This window comes from Haliotis cracherodii, unplaced genomic scaffold, assembly GCF_022045235.1.
Source record: "Haliotis cracherodii isolate W230 unplaced genomic scaffold, xgHalCrac1.p SCAF_23, whole genome shotgun sequence".
In the NCBI taxonomy this organism is placed as follows: Eukaryota; Metazoa; Mollusca; class Gastropoda; order Lepetellida; family Haliotidae; genus Haliotis; species Haliotis cracherodii.
In genome coordinates, this window is record NW_027266279.1 from 4,768,384 (window position 1) to 4,795,281 (window position 26,898).

At 40.3% G+C, this 26,898-nt stretch overlaps 2 protein-coding genes across 4 annotated transcripts in view; both read right to left on the reverse strand.

Moving 5' to 3' along the window:
• LOC139471631 (neprilysin-1-like) overlaps window positions 1-26,898 on the reverse strand; it is a 92,622-nt gene extending 65,724 nt beyond the window's left edge. For 2 of the 3 annotated variants that reach the window (XR_011653858.1, XM_071254028.1), the window contains exons 1-2: window positions 16,596-16,825; window positions 8,904-10,157 (exon numbers count right to left, since the gene is read on the reverse strand). The gene's annotated coding sequence lies outside the window, so the exon portion shown is untranslated. Of the gene's footprint in view, window positions 1-8,903; window positions 10,158-16,595; window positions 16,826-26,808 lie in introns of those variants that run through there. The other variant, XM_071254029.1, reaches the window with a different exon arrangement.
• LOC139471953 (uncharacterized PE-PGRS family protein PE_PGRS46-like) lies at window positions 4,250-5,719 on the reverse strand. Its single transcript, XM_071254464.1, has one exon. The coding sequence runs from the start codon at window positions 5,717-5,719 to the stop codon at window positions 4,250-4,252; it is 1,470 nt and encodes a 489-aa protein (XP_071110565.1).

Here is a 26,898-nt window from a genome sequence, read left to right on the forward strand (position 1 = left end):
TCATTGTAGTACCATCATTGCTTAAGTTGCTCACTGGTCTTGATACAACTGGAATATTGTCAAAAGCAGCATTAAGCCCTATTCACTCAGTCCTCTGAACTGAGGAAATCTCTCTTCTCTCTGACTCACTACTGTCTTGACAGTGCCAATTCAGTGAACTATGTTTATAACAAACACGCTTATAACGGACTAATGGATATCAAGAACATATGTTTTTTGTCCCAACCATTTGCTGTACATATGCTGTATAAATGCTTGTAATGAACGACGGTTATAACGAACTCAAATTAGTGGTGCCTTTGTGTTTGTTATAACCGTAGTTTACGGTATATTCATTGAATCTCAGTTTTCACTTTCATACAACTCTCACTTTGGTGCCACAGTTCTTTTACAAAAGATGTCAGTGCATAATAACCCTGCATAATAAAGCTTTCATGACACAGGGTCACTTGAAATCGATTGATTTGAGAAAGCCATATTTCAAAATCCAGAGAAATCTTTAATTATTCATTCTGGCAAAATGTTACAGGCTATTAAAAGCTCCTCAATCTCCTCATTTATTAATAAATGAGTCACTTATATCTGGGCTTTTAGTTTTGACAACTTCATGATTTTGGAAGATGGCTCCTCAGATCTCATCATCAGCAACAACACGCTCGGCATAAAGGGGTTGAAACAGGGTCTGGTCAGCTTGGTGTTAGCATACTGTGTCTGAGCGGGCTATCCATGTCAAACTGTGGCACGGTTTCTCAGTGGGCTGGTTCTAAAAATAATCTGTTGTAGTCAAAATGAGTACAAGCGGACACACACGTGCATGCAGGTCATCGTGTGAGTGAAATAATCTTGAACACAACGTTTAACCCCACTTCACCTCACCTCATGACACCAAGGTTCCAGAAACTGCACACTGCAATCTGAATGCAACAACTGCCAGACCCATCACAGCACTAACACAGCATGAACACAGCACTAACACAGCACTAACACAGCATGAACACAGCACTAACACAGCACTAACACAGCATGAACACAGCACTAACACAGCATGAACACAACACTAACACAGCACTAACACAGCATGAACACAACACTAACACAGCATGAACACAACACTAACACAGCACTAACACAACACTAACACAGCATGAACACAACACTAACACAACATGAACACAGCACTAACACAACACTAACACAGAACTAACACAGCATTAACACAACGCTAACACAGCATGAACACAACACTAACACAGCACTAACACAAAACTAACACAGCATGAACACAGCACTTACACAGCATGAACACAACACTAACACAGCACTAACACAGCATGAACACAGCACTAACACAGCATGAACAGAGCACTAACACAGCATGAACACAACACTAACACAGCACTAACACAGCATGAACACAACACTAACACAGCATGAACACAACACTAACACAGCACTAACACAACACTAACACAGCATGAACACAACACTAACACAACACTAACACAGCATGAACACAGCACTAACACAACACTAACACAGAACTAACACAGCATTAACACAACGCTAACACAGCATGAACACAACACTAACACAGCACTAACACAACACTAACACAGCATGAACACAGCACTTACACAGCATGAACACAACACTAACACAGCATGAACACAACACTAACACAGCACTAACACAGCATGAACACAACACATGGTATCATCACTTTTTGATAGTAATTCATAAACACCTGCTTATGATTTAGTCGGAATCATAAAATGGACTCTGCTTTTTGAAGAGATTTCTTGAGATTGTAAATTAAAGCAATAAAACAAGTTTTTCAGACCCAGCAATCACTATGAGTTGGCTAACATCTGATATATGAAAAAAGAGTGTTAAGCTCCAGGATCTGATGTCAATTTCAAAGTCTATTTAGTGTCCAGTGTGATTTTTGTTGTTGTTGTTGTGGTTATTGTTGTTGTTCAACGCCGTACTCAGCAGTATTCCAACTATATGATGGCAGTCAGTAAATAATCAAGTCAAGACCAGACAATCCAGTGATTGCCATCATGAGCATCGATCTATGCCTTTGGGATATGATGACATGCATCAACCAAGTCAATGAGCCTACCCTCCAGATCCTGTAAGTCGCCTCTTATGACAAGCATAGTTGCCTTTGCCTGGTGTGAAACTGAGACATAGTCTGTGTGTAATTACGGAAATTGTTAAATGTGATTTAGTGGACAACCAACATTACGGCTAAATGGGTTAATCATGCTTGCTTTGACTCAGAATTTGTTCAAGCATTACAGTCATAATTTAAGACAAGTAGCACTTTCTGACATTCATAAATTCATCTTATATATTGGATTTCATTAAAATGTATGTTCAAAATAAAATACTAATGTCATTCAATTTCTACTAAATAAAGAATAACTATTTAATTTATTAAATCGTGCAATTGTGATCCAATCAAAATGTCTGAATCAGTCCATGGATGAAATCAAGGTGTGTGTGTGCGTGCGTGCGTGTGTGTGGAGGGGAAAGTTAAATGTCAAATTAGCATTCAAAATAAACATAATTTGGCATTGTATTTGCAGTGTAATGACACTTAAAAAGAGCTTATAGATTACTATGACCAAAGGGGTGAGTGAGTGAGTTGGGTTTAACGCAGCTTTTAACAGTGTTCCAGTTATATCACGGCATGTCAGCTTAATGTGGGAGGAAAGTCGAAGTGATGCAGGTCTCAGACGTTTACCACTTCGGTGAAACCCACAAGCATGGGTATGGTGCTGACAAACCTAGAAACACAGAACCAGGACTCGAACCCACAATCATTGGTTTCTGGCATGCCAAGGGACGCAACTTTGCACATCGTATTTTGGCGCCTTAGACGACTGGGCCACCCGGGCCCCCCTATGACCAGAGGAAGTCTAAAAACAAAACAACCATACAATGACGTCAAACCAAATAAAAACACATAGACAAAAAACAAAGTAATTTCTCACCCAGAATCAACCTTCATGAAGAAGCACTTCAGTCTGAGGGTGTTAACGTCACAGACTTATATCCCTGCAACAATGCCAGCTTAGACTGCTTATAACAGAAGAGGGGGTCGCCATACAAGCTCACAATGACAGCTTTTTACCAGCCACCTCATAGTTACGTCCAATCAACTTGGCGTCAATGTTTTACCAAGTCCGTAAGAACATGACCAACATTCACATGAGTTTGTACTCTTAACAATACCTTATCTGCAATATTTAAGGCTGTCTCCATTTCAATGCCATAATTACAGACATCTTAAAGGACAACCACTGCAAGGGTCCAGGATTTGGGTTTGAGATCAGGATTGTTTTTTTTTATGTTCAGGAGCTCTATTTTTTTTCCTCTAAAATTAACATGTGCTCACTTATTTTTATTTGGCAAATAAATAAACAGAACAAACTGTATTCTGTGGACACTTTCCTGCAAGAAAATGGTAAATTATATTTGTACAACAATGTGAAGCATATGTACATTGTATTCAGTAAAAGGTAAAAGGGGGGCTTCATTATTATTTTACAAGAAATCCCAACTCCTCCCTGCTGAAAATGAAACAGTTGCTCCGTAATGGCAATGACAAAGCACATGTAAAAGAAATTCAAGAAAAACTGGGGGCTTGATTAATATTTTTGAAAAAATCCCGCCCCTCACCCTGGAAAATGGCTGCAAAACTGCTGTTGTGGCATCAAGCAAAATTCACTCACTCACTCACTCCCATGAAAATCAAATGGTTGCTCCCTTACTTTAAATGGCAATGATGCCACCAGTTTCGGTAATCGATGTGTGTGAAAAGTTTCATGAAGATAAGTATAGATCTTTTCCAGGTTCCAAGTCCTACCATATCTGATTGGTCTTGTGGGAATATGATTTAGTATCAGAGCATGAGTGAGTGAGTGAGTGTGTATGGTTTTACGCCACTTTTAGCAGTATTCTAGCAATATCACAGCGGGGGACACCAGAAATGGGCATCAGAGCATGAGGACAGTTTGGTAAGCGAGTATATATTTTCAACTTGTGTCACTTGATGGTGCTCACTGGTCTACAGTTGGTCTGTTACAGTTTGGGCTGTGTAAGTTATTGTAAGAATTCATACATTACAAATAACAACAATAATAATAACGATTATATACTGATGGAAACTAATAAGGGAACAATGAAAAATATGAGCAAATAAGCTTTACTGTACATTTGAAAAAGTGCGCAGACAAATTCAACACGTCAGAATCCAATGTTGCGATGTGTTGGTGTGCATTGTTTCCAAATATTCGTGAACACCCCCAACATAACTCCATTCTCCCAACATGACTCCGTTCTCCCAAACATAACTCCGTTCTCCCAACATGATTCCGTTCTCCCAAACATGACTCCGTTCCCCCAACATGACTCCGTTCCCCCAACATGACCCCCGTTCCCCCAACATGACTCCGTTCCCACCAACATGACTCTGTTCCCGCAACATGACTCCGTTCCCCCAAACATGACTCCGTTCCCCCAACATGACCCCTATCCCCCAACATGACTCCGTTTCCCCCAACATGACTCCGTTCCCCCAACATGACTCCGTTCCCCCAACATGACCCCCAATCCACCAACATGACCCCCAATCCCCCAACATGACCCCCATTCCCCCAACATGACTCCTTTCCCCCAACATGACTCCGTTCCCCCAACATGACTCCGTTCCCCCAACATAACCCCGTTCCCCCAATATGACTCCGTTCCCCCAAACATGACTCCGTTCCCCCAACATAACCCCGTTCCCCCAATATGACTCCGTTCCCCCAAACATGACTCCGTTCCCCCAAACATGACCCCAATCCCCCAACATGACTCCGTTCCCCCCAACATGACTCCGTTCCCCCAACATGACTCCGTTCCCCCAACATGACCCCCAATCCCCCAACATGACTCCGTTCCCCCCAACATGAATCCGTTCCCCCAACATGACCCCCATTCCCCCAACATGACTCCTTTCCCCCAACATGACTCCGTTCCCCCAAATATGACCCCAATCCCCCAACATGACTCCGTTCCCCCCAACATGACTCCGTTCCCCCACCATGACTCCCTTCCCCCAACATGACTCCGTTCCCCCAAACATGACTCCGTTCCCCCAACATGACTCTGTTCCCCCAACATGACTCCGTTCCCCCAGAATGACCCCCAATATGACTCCGTTCCCCCACCATGACTCCGTTCCCCCAACATGACCCCCTTCCCCCCAACATGACTCCGTTCCCCCCAACATGACTCCGTTCCCCCAACATGACCCCCATTCCCCCAACATGACTCCTTTCCCCCAACATGACTCCGTTCCCCCAAATATGACCCCAATCCCCCAACATGACTCCGTTTCCCCCAACATGACTCCGTTCCCCCACCATGACCCCCTTCCCCCCAACATGACTCCGTTCCCCCAAACATGACTCCGTTCCCCCAACATGACTCTGTTCCCCCAACATGACTCCGTTCCCCCAGAATGACCCCCAATATGACTCCGTTCCCCCACCATGACTCCGTTCCCCCAACATGACCCTGTTCCCCCAAACATGACTCCGTTCCCCCAGAATGACCCCCAATATGACTCCGTTCCCCCACCATGACTCCGTTCCCCCAACATGACCCTGTTCCCCCAAACATGACCCCCGTTCCCCCACCATGACCCCCTTCCCCCCAACATGACTCCGTTCCCCCAACATGACTCCGTTCCCCCCAACATGACCTCCAACATCAATGGTTGGTCCCTTACTGGATCAGCTCCCTCCTCTGAATAACAGTGATTTTAACTTTACACCCATCACAACATTCTAAGTCTGTTGCAGCACAATACACTGATTGCTGAGAATAAGGGGGATCTGGTGTGAAATCAATCAATGGCTCATAGATGAAAGGGAAACAGTGTCATCAAATGTGGCTGTGTCACACTTATGATGTTGTGATATTCGGACCTGATTGCTGCTGGATGCCCTACTTAGCCCTTGCTATTGGGCCGTATTACACCATTCAGTAACCAACAATTAGAGGTATTGACCTACGGTGCCAAACTAATCACTGGCCAATCCCAAGCATCAACACAGCTTTTATCTCTTAATGTATCTGGGCTTTCTACACGCTGTATGAAAACGTGCCCGTTAGCAGGACTGATAATGAGGCTGTTAATCTAGTTGCTTCTGGTCACTTGAGATTTGGGAAGCAATAAGCTAGAGAAGCGTTTTTGCCAATCACTTTGTCAGCGTGCTGTCCAATAGAGCAGAGTGCCCCGCTGTGACTCTGCAGTCTTCCAACCAATTAAAGCCCACTAGCCAGTAGCTGCTTATTGATCTCAATAAACACCAGTAACAAGTAACCCGCTTATGTCGGAGGAAATATCCTCTTGCACCTGTTCATTTCCCCCAAAATGACTCTGTTCCCCTCAACATGACTCCGTTCCCCCCAACATGACTCAGTACCCCCAACATGACTCTGTTCCCCTCAACATGACTCTGTTCCCCCAACGTGATTCCGTTCCCCCAACATGACTCCTTTCCCCCTAACATGACCCCAATCCCCCAACATGACTCCGTTCCCACCAACATGACTCCATTCCCCCAACATGATTCCATTTCCCCCCAACCCCCACATGACTCCATTCCCCCCAACATGACTCCGTTCCCCTCAACGTGATTCCGTTCCCCCAACATGACTCTGTTCCCTCAACATGACTCCATTCCCCCCAACATGACTCCGTTCCCCCAACATGAACCCGTTCCCCCAACATGACTCCGTTGCCCTGACATTACTATTCCCCCCAACATGACTCCGTTCCCCCAACATGACTCCGTTCCCCCCCAACATGACTCCGTTCTCCTGACATTTCTGTTCCCCTCAACATGGCCCTAGTTTCCTCAACATGACCCGATTTCCCTCCACATGACCCCCCTTTGACCCAACATGACTCTGTTCACCCCAACATTACCCTAGATTCCTAAACATGACCACTGTTCCCTCAAGATGACCATCAGTACTCACAACATGACACAATTCATATCATACCAGCTGCATGACACAGTTCATATCATACCAGCTGCATGTATCACACTTGATATCAATATCAGCTGCATGACACAGTTCATATCATACCAGCTGCATGTATCACACTTGATATCAATATCAGCTGCATGACACAGTTCATATCATACCAGCTGCATGTATCATACTTGATATCAATATCAGCTGCATGACACAGTTCATATCATACCAGCTGCATGTATCACACTTGATATCAATATCAGCTGCATGACACAGTTCATATCATACCAGCTGCATGTATCACACTTGATATCAATATCAGCTGCATGACACAGTTCATATCATACCAGCTGCATGTATCATACTTGATATCATACCAGCTGCATGACACAGTTCATATCATACCAGCTGCATGACACAGTTCATATTATACCAGCTGCATGTATCAAACTTGATATCAGTATCAGCTGCATGACACAGTTCATATACCAGCTGCATGACACAGTTCATATCATACCAGCTGCATGTATCATACTTGATATCAGTATCAGCTGCATGATACAGTTCATATCATACCAGCTGCATGTATCATACTTGATATCAGTATCAGCTGCATGATACAGTTCATATCATACCAGCTGCATGACACAGTTCATATCATACCAGCTGCATGTATCATACTTGATATCAGTATCAGCTGCATGATACAGTTCATATTATACCAGCTGCGTGTATCACACTTGATATCAGTATCAGCTGCACGACACAGTTCATATCATACCATCTGCATATATCACATCTCTCATCAGTATAAGCTGCATATATCACATCTCTCATCAGTATCAGCTGTGTGATACAATTCATATTTTACCATCTTCATATAATAACATTATATTCTTCAAGTACATCACAATATGACAAATATCAAGAATAGCAGTTACTTTTGCCCCTGAATATATATAAATGCATATGATATTTACCACTTGGGATTAATCCTGTGCATAATCCTCACCAAGACTGTATTATTGCATACACTATTTCCAATGTGATGATTTTGTAGGCAAATAATGAATAAATATTCATGATGTTTCCCACCTGGGAGGAATTCTGTTCCTAATCCTATGTATATAACCAACAGTGGATGAGCATAAATACTGATGGAAATCAATACACCAGCGTTTACATAGAGCCACATAGAATACTCATACCTGATGACAGATTGTTGAACCATTGAGATAATTATATCCACCAAATTAATAATCCTTGTTTCAAATAAATAGCTGAGATCGCAGCTGTTCTGTCAACAAATCAGATTCAATTCTAAGACAATCACAGAAAGATTCAATAGGCAATTATTCAAAAGATTACTCACTGGCATAGAAGACCTGGCTGGATGACATAGAGTAAAGCAGTGATCAGACAGCCGAGTGGACACACAACTCTCTGTCACACTGGAGTACTCCTCACAGGAGAACAAGGATCTTGGCGCTTGGATGGCATCACAAGCTGGCATTTAACCATGTATATGGAAATCCTCTCTTGATCCTTGCAGCACGATGCACATGTATAGCGAGGCATCTTGAAACGTTGTCACATAAAAACTTGTTTTTGAGAAAGTTTTATATTCCGACCTATATATATCATGAAAAGTTTAAAAAAATATCTTTCCTAAAAAATTATAATGAGATTTCATAAAAACTAAAACAGTAATCACTACAGGAGGTGTGTGTTTTAGAAGTAATTACAGGCGCAACTTTGACAGCTGGACATTAAAGCTGGCCCCAGCTGGCTCAATTCTACTTGAAATAACTACAAACACAAGGCTGCAAGCAAAACTGCAAAAGTAGCTACTTTACCTATATGACAGGGGGACATCAAAGCTAGGACCATTCTGTGATCATCTGTGACGTGTAACTCATGTGATGAACGTCATGTGATGGAACGTTGAGTGATGGGGTAATTCCACTGCTCAGTTGCTGTCATGATTGTGTTCTGCCAGTTAAAATACTTCAAGGATGATGGTGTCCTAGCTTCACTGTGACGCACTGGTGTCTTATTTTGACAGTGATGCACTGGTTTGATAGCTCACACTTTTCAATGTCTCCTACCAAAAAGGAAAATGCTATAGATCAGGTACCTCCTTGGTGGTAAAATGGTGTGGTATTGCTTCCAAAATGCTGTGTTCATGAACAATCAAGATAGACACAACTTTGTGTTCATGTGCAATCAAGACTTTATGAAGCATTTAATCTGATGAGTCCATGGATCCTGGTGGACTGTCAGGACTTTTAACTCATGTTACTGGTGGACCATCACAATCTTTAACTCTTGTACTGGTGGACCATCATGATCTTTAACTCTTGTACTGGTGGACCATCATGATCTATAACTCTTGTACTGTTGGATCATTACAATCTTTAATTCTTGGACCATTCAGGTCTCACTCTTGTTTCAACAAATTTCAAAGCCTCAGTTGTGTCACTGTCAATGTATCCACGTCATGATGAAACCTCTGTACTCTTGGGATGGCTGGGAGTTAGGTACAAGGGAAATAAATTCTGAAATCATGACCGTTGTCCTGGAAACTGCTCATGCACAATCCTGTCTATAATCCATTCTAGATGCAATAATAACCCAAAGAACCCCACAGGTCAGAGTTTTATTCTTCACATCCACAACACCATCCCGTGAGGTCACTGACCCAGCAGTCTTCTAGGTCACTGACACAATGTCCTCCGAGGTCATCAATGCTGTATAGTATGGTAATGAAGAATACCGATAACCGTATCCAGTTATTCAATTACAAGCTCCCACAATGAGCTGACAATTCCTCAACAAGATGTTGGCATCATTTATCCTGCAGCGACCACTATCTGGTGTGTATATGTCCCATACTGTTACAGCTCCTGCTGTAGCATCTAATCCACTTACTCCATTGTTATCATCCCATCCTGCATGAAGGCATGTCGTTTCACAATGGAAGCAGTCACGTTGTGGAGAGATAAACCACTTTGGCCCATGATGCTGATGATGAGGTTAATATCCATGAACTCTGTGACAGAGTGTGTCTTGTCCCCAGTGAACTCACACACTCAGTGAGACAAGCAGAGCTGAAATCAATGAACATTAAAAGTGAATTCTTGAATAATTTATCAAAACTGTCATTTCTTCCGTTCCCCATTTCAGAGGTGATGAAAACACATCTAGTTATGGCACTGACTGATAGCATCTTTTTTATCAATTAAATTTGTAATTATATTTTTCACACTTAGTCTGTTCTGCTATCTCAAGAGATTCTCGGAAGATTGTAAGATGAATAGGAGTGTGAGTGCTATAATCTGATTGGTCGAATATGGTTTTTTTAGTTTTAAATGGGCTTGAAAGCCCGGATATCTTCTGGACTTTTAATTTCTTGAGAAAAGTTTTTGACATCATACTCATGGCATGCAACATGAAGTTTACATCCATATTGAATTGTTTTCAAAACATTGTATTAAAAAATGTTACTCTGCATTCTGCTGTCCATGCAGTTCTCATGATGTAGCAAAAAGGTCTCACGGGTAATTGAGGACACATAGTTTACAATTTAAATTTAAAAGCCTCTGCCATAATTTAAAATGCGGGGATAAAACATAGATGACTTCAGCTAAATAGATCTGGATCCAGAAGTTATGCTGAAAATACATGGGTTGATGACAATCAAATACTGAACACTATGGGACAACATCAGCTCATAATAACCTTCACTTCATGTCAGATAAAAAGGGAATTCAGATTAGACAAAATTGCATACGATATTTGAATGAAAAAACAAACAAAAGGAGATACAAAAAAACAGTCCCTTTCCCTTATTCTAACATTCCAGCTGTGTAACCCGTGAAGATTCGGGGTAGAATAGGCTTTCAGCAAGCCATGCTTGTCATAAGAGGCAGCTACTGGGATCGGGTGGTAAGACTTGCTGACTAGGTTGATGCATGTCATCAATCCTAATTGCATGGATCAATGCTCATGATATCAATCACTGGATTGTCAGGTCCAGACTTGATTATTTACAGACCGCCATCAGACGAGCCTGATCACCTGATCTAGTTAGTTGCCCCCCGACAATCATAATCGCCCCCATTTTTCATTTTGTTAGTTGCATGGTGAACAGGTCAGGTTTTGAATTTTACATTTATTGTTTTCGATCCAAATATATATATGTTGATGTGTGTTCACCACAAAATCTATCTGACTAAAACTTTTGGCCATGAGTGTATTAACTGACTCACATACACACACATGCCCCTCCCCCGTGCTGCTTCCCCAATTACCATCATAATCATGAAACTCCATAGTACTCCTCCTATCACATTACCGGACCACCTCCATGGTCTGGTGGTAGAGCGTCCGCCCGGAGAGCGGAAGGTCCGGGTTTTGATCCCCGACTGCGTCATACCAAAAGACGTTAAAAGATGGTACTTGTTGTTACCCTGTCTGGCGCTCAGCATTAAGGGGCTAAAACAAGGACTGGTCGGCTCGTAGTCAGTATGCTGTGTCTGAGGGGTATTCGTGTTAAACGGCGGCATGGTATCTCAGTGAGCTAGCACTATAAAACGGCAGCAGTCCGGACTAGTACAAGCAGCCACACACACACACACACACACACACACGTGCATGCACATCTCTATATAAGTGCAATAATCTTGGATGCGACGTTAAACCCAATTTCACCTCACCTAACCTATCACATTACCTCACCTCACCTCACCTCACCTATCACATTCCCTCTGTCAACTAAAAACACTGTGACTCCAAGATGCTTATAATCATCCTCCCCATGATACCAAATAATAAAAAAACATTGATAGTGGATAAATATAATAAGGTATCTTTTTTAACGACATGGTTTATGAATGCTTTTTTCCAAGAAAGATCAATTGGATTTACCTTGTTTTATAAAACAAATCAAAGAGTTGTTATCTTATATGTCTTTACTTTGAAGTTTTTTCCTTACTGAAATAAGTTGTCAGAAAGATCAAGAAGACATACTTTTGAAATTTAATCCACATTTGTGAAATCTGAAAACCAAATATTAAAAAATTGACCAAATATTAACCATATTTTAACTGTTAACTCTCTGTCATTGTCCCCAACACTTTCAAAAAATAAACTTGCAACAAATTTATTTTACATAATCGTAAGTAATCTGAACTAAAAGTAGTCCATTGCACTATTCTGACTACATGAGTGAGTATGGTTTTGTGCCGCTTTTAGCAATATTCCAGCAATATCATGGTGGGGAGCACCAGAAATGGGCTTCACACATTGTACCCATGTCGGAATTTGAACCCGGGACTTCGGCGTGACGAGCGAACACTTTAACCACTAGGCTACCCTAACCGACCGCCCCGCCTGAGGTCATGACATGAGATTACAATGCAGTGATGTCATAGCTAAAGAACATTTCAGTGCTACTCTCATTAACTTTTTCCATACACACTAATTGACCTTTTGTAAAATGGGAATTAATTCCCATTATTTTTGTAATGCAATATGTCTGACTCTTTGACTCTAAGTCTTCTCACCTCAGCTTCGTTGTTTCATCTTGGCCACCGAATGACATTAATATGTTGTTAAGCATGCTGTTAAAGGCCTCGCGATAGACTCACGATACACGTCAGTTTGAGTTGCGTAGTGAACACAAAATCAGGCCAATGGACATCCTTAAAAAGAAACTGTGCCTTACAGTCTTGGACCTATTTTCAGTCGAGGTCTAGACTGTAATTAGTGCAGTTTGTGAAAATGAGACAATTTCAATGTTGCAATGCCAGCTTCCTAGTTTAAATTGTTTGATAGGCATTACTTAGAAGTTGACAGATGACAAAGTAGACACAATTTTATGGATAATAACTTCTTTAATACTTTAATGCTTGACAACAGTATAAGGATCTATACCGAAACGTTCCTTTTTACAGTATTAAAGAAGTTGTATCCATAAAATTGTGTCTACCTAGCTTCCTAGTTTAATCAACATGATGTCAAAACACTTCTACTGTGAGGGGTTGCTGGGGTGTGCACTAAGTTGAAATACAAAGACATCATGATACAATAGATGATACCACATGATTCAATCAAAACTGCACTTGCCTGGTTAGCAGAATATGGAAAAAAATCAACTGAATTGAAGTTGTTCTGGTAAATATTGATCAAACTTAGTATTTAATTAATGTGGTATCCATTTCATCAAGTCTAAAGGACATTTTTCAAATTTGGAATTGAGAAAAAAATGTACCTGATCAAGAATGAGTGAGTGAGTTTGTGGTTTAACGCTGCACGGCGGTCTGTAAGTAATCAAGTCTGGACCAGACAATCAAGTGATTGACATCATGAGCATCCATCCATACAATTGGGATCAATGATATGCATCAACCAAGTGAGCGAGCCTGACCACCCAATCCCGTTAGTTGCCTTTCATGGCAAGCATGGGTTGCTGAAGACCTTTTCTATACCAGATCTTCGCAGGTCTACCTTATAAAGAAAAGGACATATACGGTGAAAGGTCTGAAAGATTTCCTGTATGCAAGCCACATACTAATCCAACCATCTTCAGCTTGCACATTCTTTAAACTGTATCATGACGTCATAGCATTCCAAAGTGACATCTTTTCTGTCTCATAACTGGAGATGGTACTTGTTGTTTCCCTGCCTGGCACTCGGCATTATGGGGCTAAAACAAGGACTGGTCACCTTGGAGTCAGCATGGTACCTCAGTGGGCATCACATGCTTTGTAAGTGCAATAATCTTGAACTCAACATTAAACCCCATTTCACTTCACCTCACCTGTCTCACAACTGTTAACAAGCATGAAATACTCACATCCCCCACCAATATGACATGTCAGGTGTGTGCAATGCATTACCTCCTGTGAACTATGTTCACTGGGCCTTTTTGTAAATGGCCTAATTGCTGCACTAAAAAAAAGTTATTACTGGTGTTGTTTTTCCATCTGCAGTTTATGATAGAATATGTTACTGAATTTGTAATGAGTAAGGATGAGACATATGGATAAACAACTTCTTTATTACAATTAGGAGCGATGGTTTCGGTGTAGGTTCTAACACCGTTATCAAGCAAGTGAAGGACAGAGTATGGTTGACAAGAATATATCTTGTTTATACATTTGAGTAGGTTGAAGATCAGTTACACTGTTGTATTTGTAATGAGTTGTGTTTCTGTATGCAGTTAGTCAGTGAATGCAACAACTGTGTCCATGACACTTTTGGAGGAACATACACTCAAGCAATGCAGAACTCACCAACAAGAAAGGAAATGTATTCAATACTGTGAGATGACATGTGCCAAGCTTGGTAAAGAAATATAGATCTGCTCCGGAAACGAGGACTACTGCCATTTTAACCAGTTCAACACTAGATCTATCTATGTGCCAAGTTTGGTGAAGAAATATGGTACGGTTTTCAAGATCTACTCTGGAAACGAGGACTACCGCCATTTTTAGTCTAAATCAAAGTCGTTGCCATGGAAACTAAAAAAATAATTTTTTTGAAAATCCCAAACTATCAAAAGGCACCAGTTCAACACTAGATCTATCTATGTGCCAAGTTTGGTGAAGAAATATGGTACGGTTTTCAAGATCTGCTCTGGAAACGAGGACTACCGCCATTTTTAGTCTAAATCAAAGTCGTTGCCATGGAAACTAAAAAAATAATTGTTTTTAAAATCCCAAACTATCAAAAGGCACCAGTTCAACACTAGATCTATCTATGTGCCAAGTTTGGTGAAGAAATATGGTACGGTTTTCAAGATCTGCTCTGGAAACGAGGACTACCGCCATTTTTAGTCTAAATCAAAGTCGTTGCCATGGAAACTAAAAAAATAATTGTTTTTAAAATCCCAAACTATCAAAAGGCACCAGTTCACCACTAGATCTATCTATGTGCCAAGTTTGATGAAGAAATATGGTACGGTTTTCAAGATCTGCTCCGGAAACGAAATGTGACGGCAGGACGGAAGAACGGCCAGACGGCACCCATTCCTATATCCCCCTTCCACTTCGTGGCGGGGGATAATAATGAAGAGAGAGAGACTGGTGTAGACATTAACTGATAACTTTCACACTATCTACCTACCAGCCAACACTGGACACCTGTGCTGAGGTCCCCATCATATAAATGATGACCCCCATCAAATGGTGCACAACATCATTTCACTACTCCAGAAATAAAAACTCCAGCAAAAGAATTTCAGAACCAAGGGTACAAGGCAAGTTTTCAGACATTGAAATAATGGAGAAAACAGAAAACTACTCATATTTCTCAGGACTTATCTGAATAATAAAATTAATGACAATTTTACAAATTAGAAACTATTCATTTGAAGTAAACATGGAACAGATTGCTTTAATTGCCAATTACATTCACCAGCACTCTATTGCCTGCCCCCATTGGGACCTGGGTTAGAATAGGTCCCCAGCACTCTATTGCCTGCCCCCTTTGGGACCTGGGTTAGAATAGGTCCCCATCACTCTATTGCCTGGCCCCATTGGGACCTGGGTTAGAATAGGTCCCCAGCACTCTATTGCCTGCCCCCATTGAGACCTGGGTTAGAATAGGTCCCCATCACTCTACTGCCTGCCCCCATTGAGACCTGGGTTAGAATAGGTCCCCATCACTCTATTGCCTGCCCCCCATTGGGACCTGGGTTAGAATAGGTCCCCAGCACTCTATTGCCTGCCCCCATTGAGACCTGTGTTAGAATAGGTCCCCATCACTCTACTGCTTGTCCTCATTAAGACCTGTGTTAGAATAGGTCCCCATCACTCTATTGCCTGCCCCCATTGGGACCTGTGTTAGAATAGGTCCCCATCACTCTATTGCCTGCCCCCATTGAGACCAGGGTTAGAACAGGTCAACAGCACTCTATTGCCTGCCCCCTTTGGGACCTGTGTTAGAATAGGTCCCCATCACTCTATTGCCTGCCCCCATTGGGACCTGTGTTAGAATAGGTCCCCATCACTCTATTGCCTGCCCCCCATTGGGACCTGTGTTAGAATAGGTCCCCATCACTCTATTGCCTGCCCCCATTGGGACCTGTGTTAGAATAGGTCCCCATCACTCTATTGCCTGCGTGCGTGTGCGTCTACATGCGCTCATATATTTCTGAACGGAGAGACAGTACTTCTCATGCAAAGAAGAGTATTTTGATATCGTAGTTACTTTGTTTTTCCTATTCATAACATACACACCAAGGAATTATGGACATTTTATGTATATATACATATCTATCTCTACATCAACAGCAGACTTGTCTGACACAAGCAACTATGTCAGGACATATGTATGTTGGCATCTGCTTTCAGCACCAGACTACACTTCAACTGCCTGACATGTTTGTGTAGCTTTTGTTATACAACATGTCTGTCTTTGATAAAAAGCTACAGCTTGTTTTCACACATGACCTATTTTAATTATAACGCACTGATCATTTAATCACCAGGCCATAAATGTTCATAATGGCTAGTAACAACCTGGCTATAAACACTGCCTACCTTAGAGAGCTGATGCCATGCTGGTAGGCTGCCCAATACGCAGTACAGAGCAACACGACTGTCAGCCGTGCAGCAGTGCGCTGTTGTGATCACGATTCTAATAATATTCTTTGAACAGTGATTAGTTGGCCGAGGCACGAATGAGCTTTTAAACTTAATTTCATTTTGTGGTGAATTTCGTGGACTGCAATGAGGTTGGAAAGACTCAACTGGGCCTTTCTAATTGCGACGTCATCACGACACTAGGGACTAGCCAGCAAGAACACTGTGGCAGTTATACGGCGCCGGGCAAAGACATTGATTAAACCGCCACATCGGCAGGGATCAGAACATGAAAGACGTCCCCTGACAGGATGCTGACACTGTTTGTCAGCTGACTTTAACAACCAGAGACTTCAGTCAAAACAAACCTTCCCTGGGACAAAGTGGTGGAGGCATATCCGGACAATTACTGGTGTTTAGATACCAAAAAAATCCTTTAGCTTCATTTCTGGGTGATTTCAGAAGGAAATGAAATCCGAAATCTACTCATTTAAACTTCTAAGTGTGACCATGTTCTTTTGTAAGGGTATCATTCTTGTCAGAATTTATTCACAAAATTGGTAAAAATTAGCGTCACAGAAGCCCACCTGGAATGTGGTATAAACATTCAGGCAATATGTTCACCTTTACAGCACACATTCTTGTAGCAAGCAGTCAGCTGATGGGCTTCTGCAGTACTGAAATACTTTAATTTGCTTGGGGGACAGGTATTGATGGCCCAGTCATCCCAGATGCTGAATTCACTGAGCAGTTGCGTTCCTTTGCCATGCTGGAGTCATATGGTTGTGGATTCAAATCCCAGATTCACCCTGACTAAAATTCAGCCCCATACTTGTGCTCGTGGGTCTCACCAAAGTGTTTAATATGCAGAGTTTCATCCCAATTAAACTAAAACACTGTGGACAAATTGCATCGGGGCTTTAAACCCAGTTCACTCACTCAGTGTCAAATATTTGTTGTTAAAACCAAAACTTAGCAGTCATGCTCTTTCCAATCTGACATGCAACTATGAGTCTACAAATGTTTCTAATGCACACTTTTTATGATATTGAAGTAATAAATGAAACCTTGACAATAACAAAACAGCACTGTAGCTCACCCGATGCATAAATATTCAGACACATTGTAATGTAAGAGAGGAGTGTTTGGATAATCAGATCTGTGTCTGTGTAAAACCCATTTCTGGTGTCATTTAGAAATATATTACTTCCATTTAAATTTTTTTTAAATTTTTCATTGAACATTAATGGGTAGACTATGTTTAAGCTTCAAATGTTCAATGTTTCTTAATTTGTTGCTCTGCAATATTCGAGCTATATGATGGCAGTTTGTAAATAATCAAGTCTTGACCAGACAATACAGTGATTGATATTATGAGCATCATCCTATGCTGTCCTATGCTTCACCTGACCACCTCATCCATATCGTTGCCTTAAGAGAATCATAGGTTGAAGACCTGAGTTCTAAGAAAAAGAGTAACCATAGCAACATGCATGTAAGAAAAACAATATCTGGAAATTATGCATAAATGCTTATTTTCCAATAATCTGCAAAATGTCTGACAAGTAGTCAAAAGCAGAGTTTGCAATATCACTTCACGAGCAATATATAATTTTTTACCTCATGTAAATAAAAAAATGTGTCACAGCACTGTAGCTCACCTGGATAAGCAATCAACACTCTAAAATGTCAACTGAACACTGAACAAAAGATGTTGTCAGCATTGAAATATTCCATTTCAACTGTTTTAAAATGAACACCAATATTTAACAAACATAACAAAACATGACGTCATCATAAGGAGAAACAATGGGCGATCTTTTTGTTCCAAAGGGCAACAACTCTCATTTTGAAATGGTAGAAGCAACGGTCCAACCTCAGTTGCATCCGGTCTGGTTCCCGGATCAATGCGCGCTGCTACATCTAGTGACATGTTGAGATGGAGCCAAGCAAAAGCGTCACCCTGTTGCACCTTCATTCAAAATCTGTCGTTTACAACTGATTATTTTAAACTAGCACATATTTTGTAGTGATTATTAGTCTAAAATATCAATTTGTTGAGTCTTCCAACTAAAATAAAAATTGACACGATGAAAGATAGCGGGGAAAATGCCATGACAAACCATATATTGCCACAGTATTTTCTACGTCAGAAAACAGCTAGACATTCTATCGGTCTGGGCTAACATCGCATCCATATGATATAGCTGATCCGCGATATACTACAGCATAGATATGGGTACGCATACAATAAAATTCTTCTTCATTTTCATAAGTGTGATATTCAAACATCAAGGGCATCACTTTCAGAACCGATTGCAAAACGTGAATGACCTGGAATGAACAATCAGCTGATATCACCGCCTCGCTTTGTATGACTACCGATTGGTAAACTATACAATATAAGCAGTTGAGGACTCGTGGTCCTCTCTGATGTATCACTGAAGCACGAATATATATTTCCTGACATGACAAACGATAGATCATTGTTTAGGCAAAAAGATATACTGTCCATCCATTCATCAACCAACCGCTAACCAATTGTGTACCATCTCAAATACATCTTGAAATGTCCTGTAGCAAAATGATTCTCTCCCTCCTGACCAAATGCAAATTTAATTTCTACAATATGTGAGAAGAACACTTTGAGTCAGTATAAATACACATAGTAATAGTATAAATACATCTTGTGTCAGGAAAAGTACAAACTGTGTCAGTGAAGTAGTCTTAATTACTTCAAAACTACAGGAGAAGTACACCTTGTGTTAGTAAAAGTACACCTTGTGTCAGTAAAAGTACACCTTGTGTTAATAAAACTACACCTTGTATTAGTAAAAGTACACCTTGTGTCAGTAAAAGTACACCTTGTGTCGGTAAAAGTACACTTGGTGTCAGTAAAAGAACACCTTGTGTTAATAAGACTACACCTTGTGTTAGTAAAAGTACACCTTGTGTCAGTAAAAGTACAACCTTGTGTTAATAAAAGTACACCTTGTGTTAGTAAAAGTACACCTTGTGTCAGTAAAAGTACGCCTTGTGTCGGTAAAAGTACACTTGGTGTCAGCAAAAGTACACCTTGTGTTGGTAAAAAAACACCTTGTGTCGGTAAAAGTACACCATGTGTCGGTAAAAGAACACCTTGTGTCGGTAAAAGTACACCATGTGTCGGTAAAAGTACACCTTGTGTCGGTAAAAGTGCACCTTCTGTCGGTAAAAGTGCACCTTCTGTCAGTAAAAGTGCACCTTCTGTCAGTAAAAGTACACCTGGTGTCAGTAAAAGTACATCAAGTGTCAGTACAAAGTACACCTGGTGTCAGTGAAAGTACACCTTGTGTCAGTGAAAGTACACCTGGTGTCAGTGAAAGTACACCTGGTGTCAGTGAAAGTAAACCTTGTGTCAGTGGCAGTACACCTGGTGTCAGTGAAAGTACACCTGGTGTCAGTGAAAGTACACCTGGTGTCAGTACAAAGTACACCTGGTGTCAGTGAATGTACACCTGGTGTCAGTAAATGTACACCTTGTGTCACTAAAAGTACACCTGGTGTCAGTGAAAGTACACCTTGTGTCAGTGAAAGTACACCTGGTGTCAGAAAAAGTACACCTTGTGTCAGTGAAAGTACACCTTGTGTCAGTGAAAGTACACATGGTGTCAGTGAAAGTACACCTTGTGTCAGTGAAAGTACACCTTGTGTCAGTGAAAGTACACCTTATGTCAGTGAAAGTACACCTGGTGTCAGTGAAAGTACACCTTGTGTGAGTAAAAGTACACCTGGTGTCAGTACAAAGTACACCTTGTGTCAGTGAAGTACAGCTTGTGTCACTGAAAGTGCAACTGTATCAGAAAAAGTACACCCGATGCCAGTAAAAGTACATGCATTTTCAACAAAAGTACTAAAACACTGTATTCAGTCTAACACATTACTGTATCAGCCTGCTTGCAATCCTGCCAAGCACTCACGATCATTGATGAATTCATTTGGGACACAATCTCATCTAAATCAGTCCCAATCACCTCCGCTCGTCAAGGCCAAAAGCCAAGTTAATCAATCACCACAGTTTCAGTTTCGTCCTGAACGCCAATATTATATTTCAAGCATGTTCAGTGAGTGAGTGCATGTTGATTGATGACTCACCCCTGGGGAACCAGTTTTGTCATTTTGTGCATCAATATGCACAATGTAATCAATATCGAAGAAAACATCAACTTCATCACATTTTGGAATTCAAAACAGCTTTCTTTGCATGGGCTTGTCGAGCAGTGAAAGATATATATAAGGAACATAAAATTTGATGCTCGGGGGAGTCAGGAGTGGGGCTGCTTTGGGGTTAAGGGCTGGTGATTTGGGGGACCTGCTGTAAGTGTCAAGAGGTGGGGACAACATGGTATATTGTTTTACCAGAGCCCTGGCAAAAACTGTTCAGATATGAGATAAAAACGATCTGAAGTTGACTGAAGCCTTATCTCTATTCAGACATGTAGAAGTCAGAAGGAATGCCTGCATGGGTCAGAAAAAATGTGAACATTAGTGACTTGCAGTGTACCCATAGAGTTATAGTGATATTTGTTTCATTAAACAGTATATCACATGACAAACCACGGATCCGGGTAGTCCTGTGGATCCCCGAGTTCAACTCTGTACCCGAGTTATCTGTCCCAGTCCGACTGAAAACAAATAGCCTGTCATCAGGTTTTACCTAGTCTGACATACACACCCTGAAACAATACAGCCCAAGCAAGTCTATAATATTTGGTAAGTCTAGATTACTGCAGTATCTGAAAATGAAGAAAGTCTCTTGGCTCCTTCTTATAATATGTTATGACCATAGTTTTCCATCTGATATTTTCTGTAAAATATGTTTACTTCAGAGAGTTTTGTTTCAGACAGAATATTTTGGCAGGAGATCTTCAAGAACCACATTTTGTTCTAGGAAAGGAGCCACAAAATCAGTTTGAATCCACAACTCTTTATTTTTTCAGGACATCTAGCCTGTCCATTGAACAATTATTTTAACGGGTGTTTTGTAATAATAAAACTCAAGTCATGATAAGATGGTTACATTTTTTCACTTTTCTCATGCAGTTGAGCTAAGATACCCATCACACCCATGGGGGGAATAAATTCCGGGTCTTCGGCGTGACGAGCGAACGCTTAAACCATAAGGCTACCCTACTACCCTGATTGGACAGATGAATATTACTCATTGTTACTAAACCACAACATTATTGTTGCAGAGCTCCAGATAAGATGTGTATTTGCGCAATGTATCCAAACAAAATCACAATCCAATTAATTAATTTTTTACAAATGCACATGAAAAAATTTGATCATTCAGAATTGTAACACTAGGCGTACTTACCCAATGAAGCTTTTTCAGCATGCGTACATGTTTGTCTTTACAGATCTTTTCTTACTGACAGAATGCAGGCATCACATTTACATGAACTCATCTGCAGTGAATAACACACAGGTTTGCAACATCTTGCTCATTATACAATAGACATGTATCACGGTTACCGTATTCGACGTAATAAGCGCCCAGGGTCGCTCTCAAATTTAGAAATAGGGGGCTCTTATTGGAATATTATATTGGTGAGAAAAAAAAGAGAGTTGAAAGAACGTAAGTTTCGTGGTTTATGCTGACAGCCTGAAATGTTTATACACGATTCATATATTTAATTGCCCATAAATAAGGGTGCATGTAATACACAAGTGCGTATTTTACACGAATAAATAAGTCTTGTGTACATTGATCAATTGGAAGGGGTGCTTATTAGGATTGTTCACTAGCCAATATATTAGCAAATATCGCCATGGGGGCTTATCAGAGCGGGGCGCTAATTACGTCGAATACGGTATTAGGTTATGCGACATGTGACGAGCTTGGGGCAGAACATGAACAAGCTGATTAGAAGCTACTGACACAGCAAAGGAGTAGAATTATTTTTAAAATGTCTGCTCATCAGTTTATGAAATCCAATAGACTTGACCCCATCGAGAATGAATCTGTTGAATACCCCCCAAAAATACCAAAACCCAACTTGGATGATAAATTGTGAGGAAATATCAATGGCTCAAAAACATTACGGCCCAGCTTATGGGGCTTTTTTTATTTGAAGTAAAGCTTTTGCCAGCTACCTGGGTCATCAAGCCAGGACTCAAATGGACACATTTAGTTACTAAAAACCTCAAAGTTCCAAAGAAAGAAAATATAAACTCTCATCAATTAAACCCCAATGCTTTTTCAAGGGTTATACATCATAACATAGACTAACATCTTGTCTCTGAAATGAACATATTAACATCTTGTCTCTGAAATGAACATATTAACAATGTGTTGGTCTGACGTTGATTAATGAATAATTTGCATACTCGTATATGCAAGAGGCCGACGTATGCTTCTCAGTAGGAAGTGACAACTTGGAGACGATGGTTTGCGGTATATACAGTTTTACTTTATACATGTAGATATATACATATAAAAGAAACTATGTGCCAGGTCAGCACATAGTGGTAGTGGTTATTGTCTAGGTGCCCCGGAGCACCCAGCCTAACCCTAGCTCGGCTAAGGGTAAGAACTTTCTTTTCTCTCTCAATCTCTCTGGACCAAGGCTTATATAACCAAGGTCACCTGACATTAGTAAGTAATAAATATAAATGTAAACAGTAAATCATCAGTGACATACTTGCACATCTCGTTCAGGATGGCAGACGGTCGATGTACACAAAAATGGGAATTAACAAATAGGATTAGCATCTTATAAATAACAGCAATAAAGAGTTTCAAGGCATATAGATGTCATGGCTCCAGGGTAATGAGCCTTTGCAATTAAATGTTCTTCAGACAATGGATGTCGTAAATCAGTCGCTATGACAGTATCAAACAGGAAATAACAGTTGTTCAGATATCTTAATAAAAATATCATAAAAGGGAGCCCAGTGATTCCTTTCATTTCCAGATACTGCAGAAATCTTGACTTGCCAAACATTTTAGACTTGCATGGGCTGTATTTGATATATATTTGTATCAAGGTCTGTAAGACAGACTAATCATAACATTCAATCAACTGGGAGAAACAACCAATAAGAAATTACTTAAATGAATTTTTGTCATTCTTATAAAAACACAAAATCAAACAAACAAACAATTTGTTTTGGCTACACATGTTTATAAATGTGTCAATGTTTCAATGCCTTGTCTACGAAACTGTGGTTCAGATCTTAAATACCAATGTTACATGCGAGTCAGTGTTGCAAGACTTGACATGGTCCTCACGCAAGTCCTATCGCAACTCACATACTTTAACAGACTGACAACTGTCGTTGCGCTACAATACGATTGCCTTGTGGAACGGGCCTTGCACCTCAAAGTTTACAATAACGTCACAATACCCGATGACGTAATTTGTGGAATTTTGTTGCAAGATCCATCGGCGAAACAATGCCATGTGACGTCAGCCTAGCAACAAGGTTGCTGGGGTCATCGAGTGTGCATAAGCTCCTCTCAGTGATCTATCAACTCCACTATCAATATCATTGAATAAGCCAAGGGATGTTGAGAGCTTTCAATATTTGTTCGTGAAAAGTGTTCCGAGAGTACATAAGCACGCGTTTTGGTTTTACACAATGTGTAATACAGCTGTATGTTTATTAAACGGGTGATCTCTTCACGGGCAAGTAATAAACATAATTATATCTAAAGTTACGGCTTTGTGGAAGTGTCTTGTATTTCACTGACACAAATGGTGAAGAAACTTTAATGTTTAGTTTTGCATTGTTGCATTGAATGCAATGTTAAAATATCACTGTACTCAAGAAAATAAAAACTGTAAACATCTAAATTGACTGACAAGAGCAGTAAGTTTGGAATCCTAGATAATTCCCTGTTGTTTCATGCTAAATTGATTCCTTTGACAAATAAGCTAGGGTTGTCCAAAAATTAAATATATATACTGTGTACACTGAGCTACCGGTATAATTAAGCACTGCATGATGGGGACAGTTACGCATGCTTGCATTGAATCCTAGATAAATCCCTGTTATTTCATGGTAAATTGTTTCCTTTGACAAATAAGCTGGGGTTGTCCAAAAATTAAATTTATATACCATGTATGTGCATTTAATTTTATTTGGAACAGAACTATTATTAAACACTACACAAGATGGACAGTTACACACGCTTGCACTGATAGTGATTATTTGTTTTTTCATAGATATGTGCAACGTATACAGTTCTCTATCAGAGGTGATATCCACTCTATAGCTTGCATCATATACAATGTTTAATGTATATAGGTAGATAGTTGCAAGAAACAGTATTAGTTGTGGTGCCACAGAGAACTAACCTAGCTGATAGTGAGACTTCCTCCCTTTTGTCTTTGGACCAAGGCCTGTTTTGTCAAGGTCATCTGACCTGAGTTAGAGCATACATATAAACAAGAGTGTTAATTAGGAGATAAACATACTGTGTTTTCAATGTAGAGCTAGGTTACCTGTAGATTTAACCGCACTAAATTAATTCCAAATGTTAAATTTAGCGCGGTTAAATCTACAGGTAACCTAGCTCTACATTGATAACACAGGATGTTTATCTCCATTCTACCATGACTAAATAAAACGGGAACTCTTTGGTGTCTCCAAATACATTAAGTGAAGCGGCAGTTGACTCCAGTGTTTTAAGTGTGTTATCGATCTGAATTACAGAATCACTGAACAAACTATGTCGCTCTATATACTCAAGCAGTTTGTTTACACCGTAATACTTCACTCGAACATATGACAGGCATTGAAAGCATATAAGCACGGCAAATTGGTAAGCTAACATGAGGTGGGCATCCCTAAAGAAAACAAAGCAAGGCTTTTGCTCTACATCGCACGTCACCATTATGACGTCATATTGCTCATTGTGACGCAAAAGTTATGATGTCATAGTCGTATATAGAAAAGCGCCAAAATTCCAAGCTCTCTGTTGTCTCCAAAACGTAAATACATTCCCTTTGTAGATTTCTGTCATGTTTTCTGCACGAAATGTATTGCCACATATCCTTTGAATATTGTAGTAACCGCATCTGTGCATTTTGTAACCTGTAATTGTAGATATAATTATTTAAATATGCCTACCGACAATGGCTGATAAAAGTGATATTCAATGAATATTAGCTCCAACGGTGATGCGGCCATCTGACCAGCTGTTTCGTGTTTATTGTGATTTAATAGCCTCTGATTGACCAATCAGAATCGAGTAAATTCCAAATTCATGGTAGAATGAGCAGTAACTGCTGCACAGCTCGTTCGGCTGACAGTAAATATACAATACAACTGAGATGAGTTATAACAATTAGAATGCACACCTGTTGTCATGAATAGTCTCCGGGGACAGTACTATGTTGAGGTACAATGATCCAAGCACCAAACCTGATTAAAGTCAAATTTGACCATTACTATCTTAAGAGAAATCAAGATTCACTTTGGGCTTAAAAAGGGTTACAAGTGGAATTACTTTGGTATTATAATAATTTTTATTTCTTTTATTAAGGTTATTGTTATTATTATCATTATTGTTGTTGTTTCTGGCTCTTCATATTTCATATTACGTCAGCTGTAGAACAATTAATATTTTACAAACGCTTCAATCACTTTTCAGATTTTCAAAATTGCCTGACAATCTCCGCGACAACGTGGCAGATTAAATCCAGCAACCGTTACAATGAAAACAAATGTAAAATTTAGTGATATTTCTTATCTAATAACATTTCACGTATAATATCTTAGCTCAGGGACGATATCCATTACTGTTCGTACTTGAGGCTAACCGTCAGTTTTTTTCTTTTGGGTGTGTTATCAAATATCTATTTCATAACTTTTAAAGTTGAAACATGTCAATTGTATACCTGGTATATGTATGTCCAGCAATCATTTGCTGTCGGCGTGTCTAAAGACTCACGGGGTCCCGTTTCATGAAACTCTCTTGAGGATACCAATCTTAGGTTAGGATAAGAAAAAAATGTCTGCTTTACCTATAGAAAGACCCGGAAATTTGATTGCGGAATTTCTTGCTTTACTTCAATAGAGAGCAACTGTTTTGTCATGGTTTGTGATGTTTAGTCACATTTGATTATGCATATCTCGTGAAATAAACTAGAATGACGCCTGGGTCCTTAGTCGAACTTACCGATATTAAACCAAAGATTCAACGCCAAACTCGGAGATCGTGTACCCCTTCACCCCAGCGCCTGTGATTTTCACGCCAGGTCATTTTTCT

Coding starts and splice junctions, on each gene's coding strand:
- LOC139471953 (XM_071254464.1), bottom strand. CDS start 5,719: ATGTTGGGGGGAAGGGGGTCATGGTGGGGGAACGGGGGTCATGTTTGG.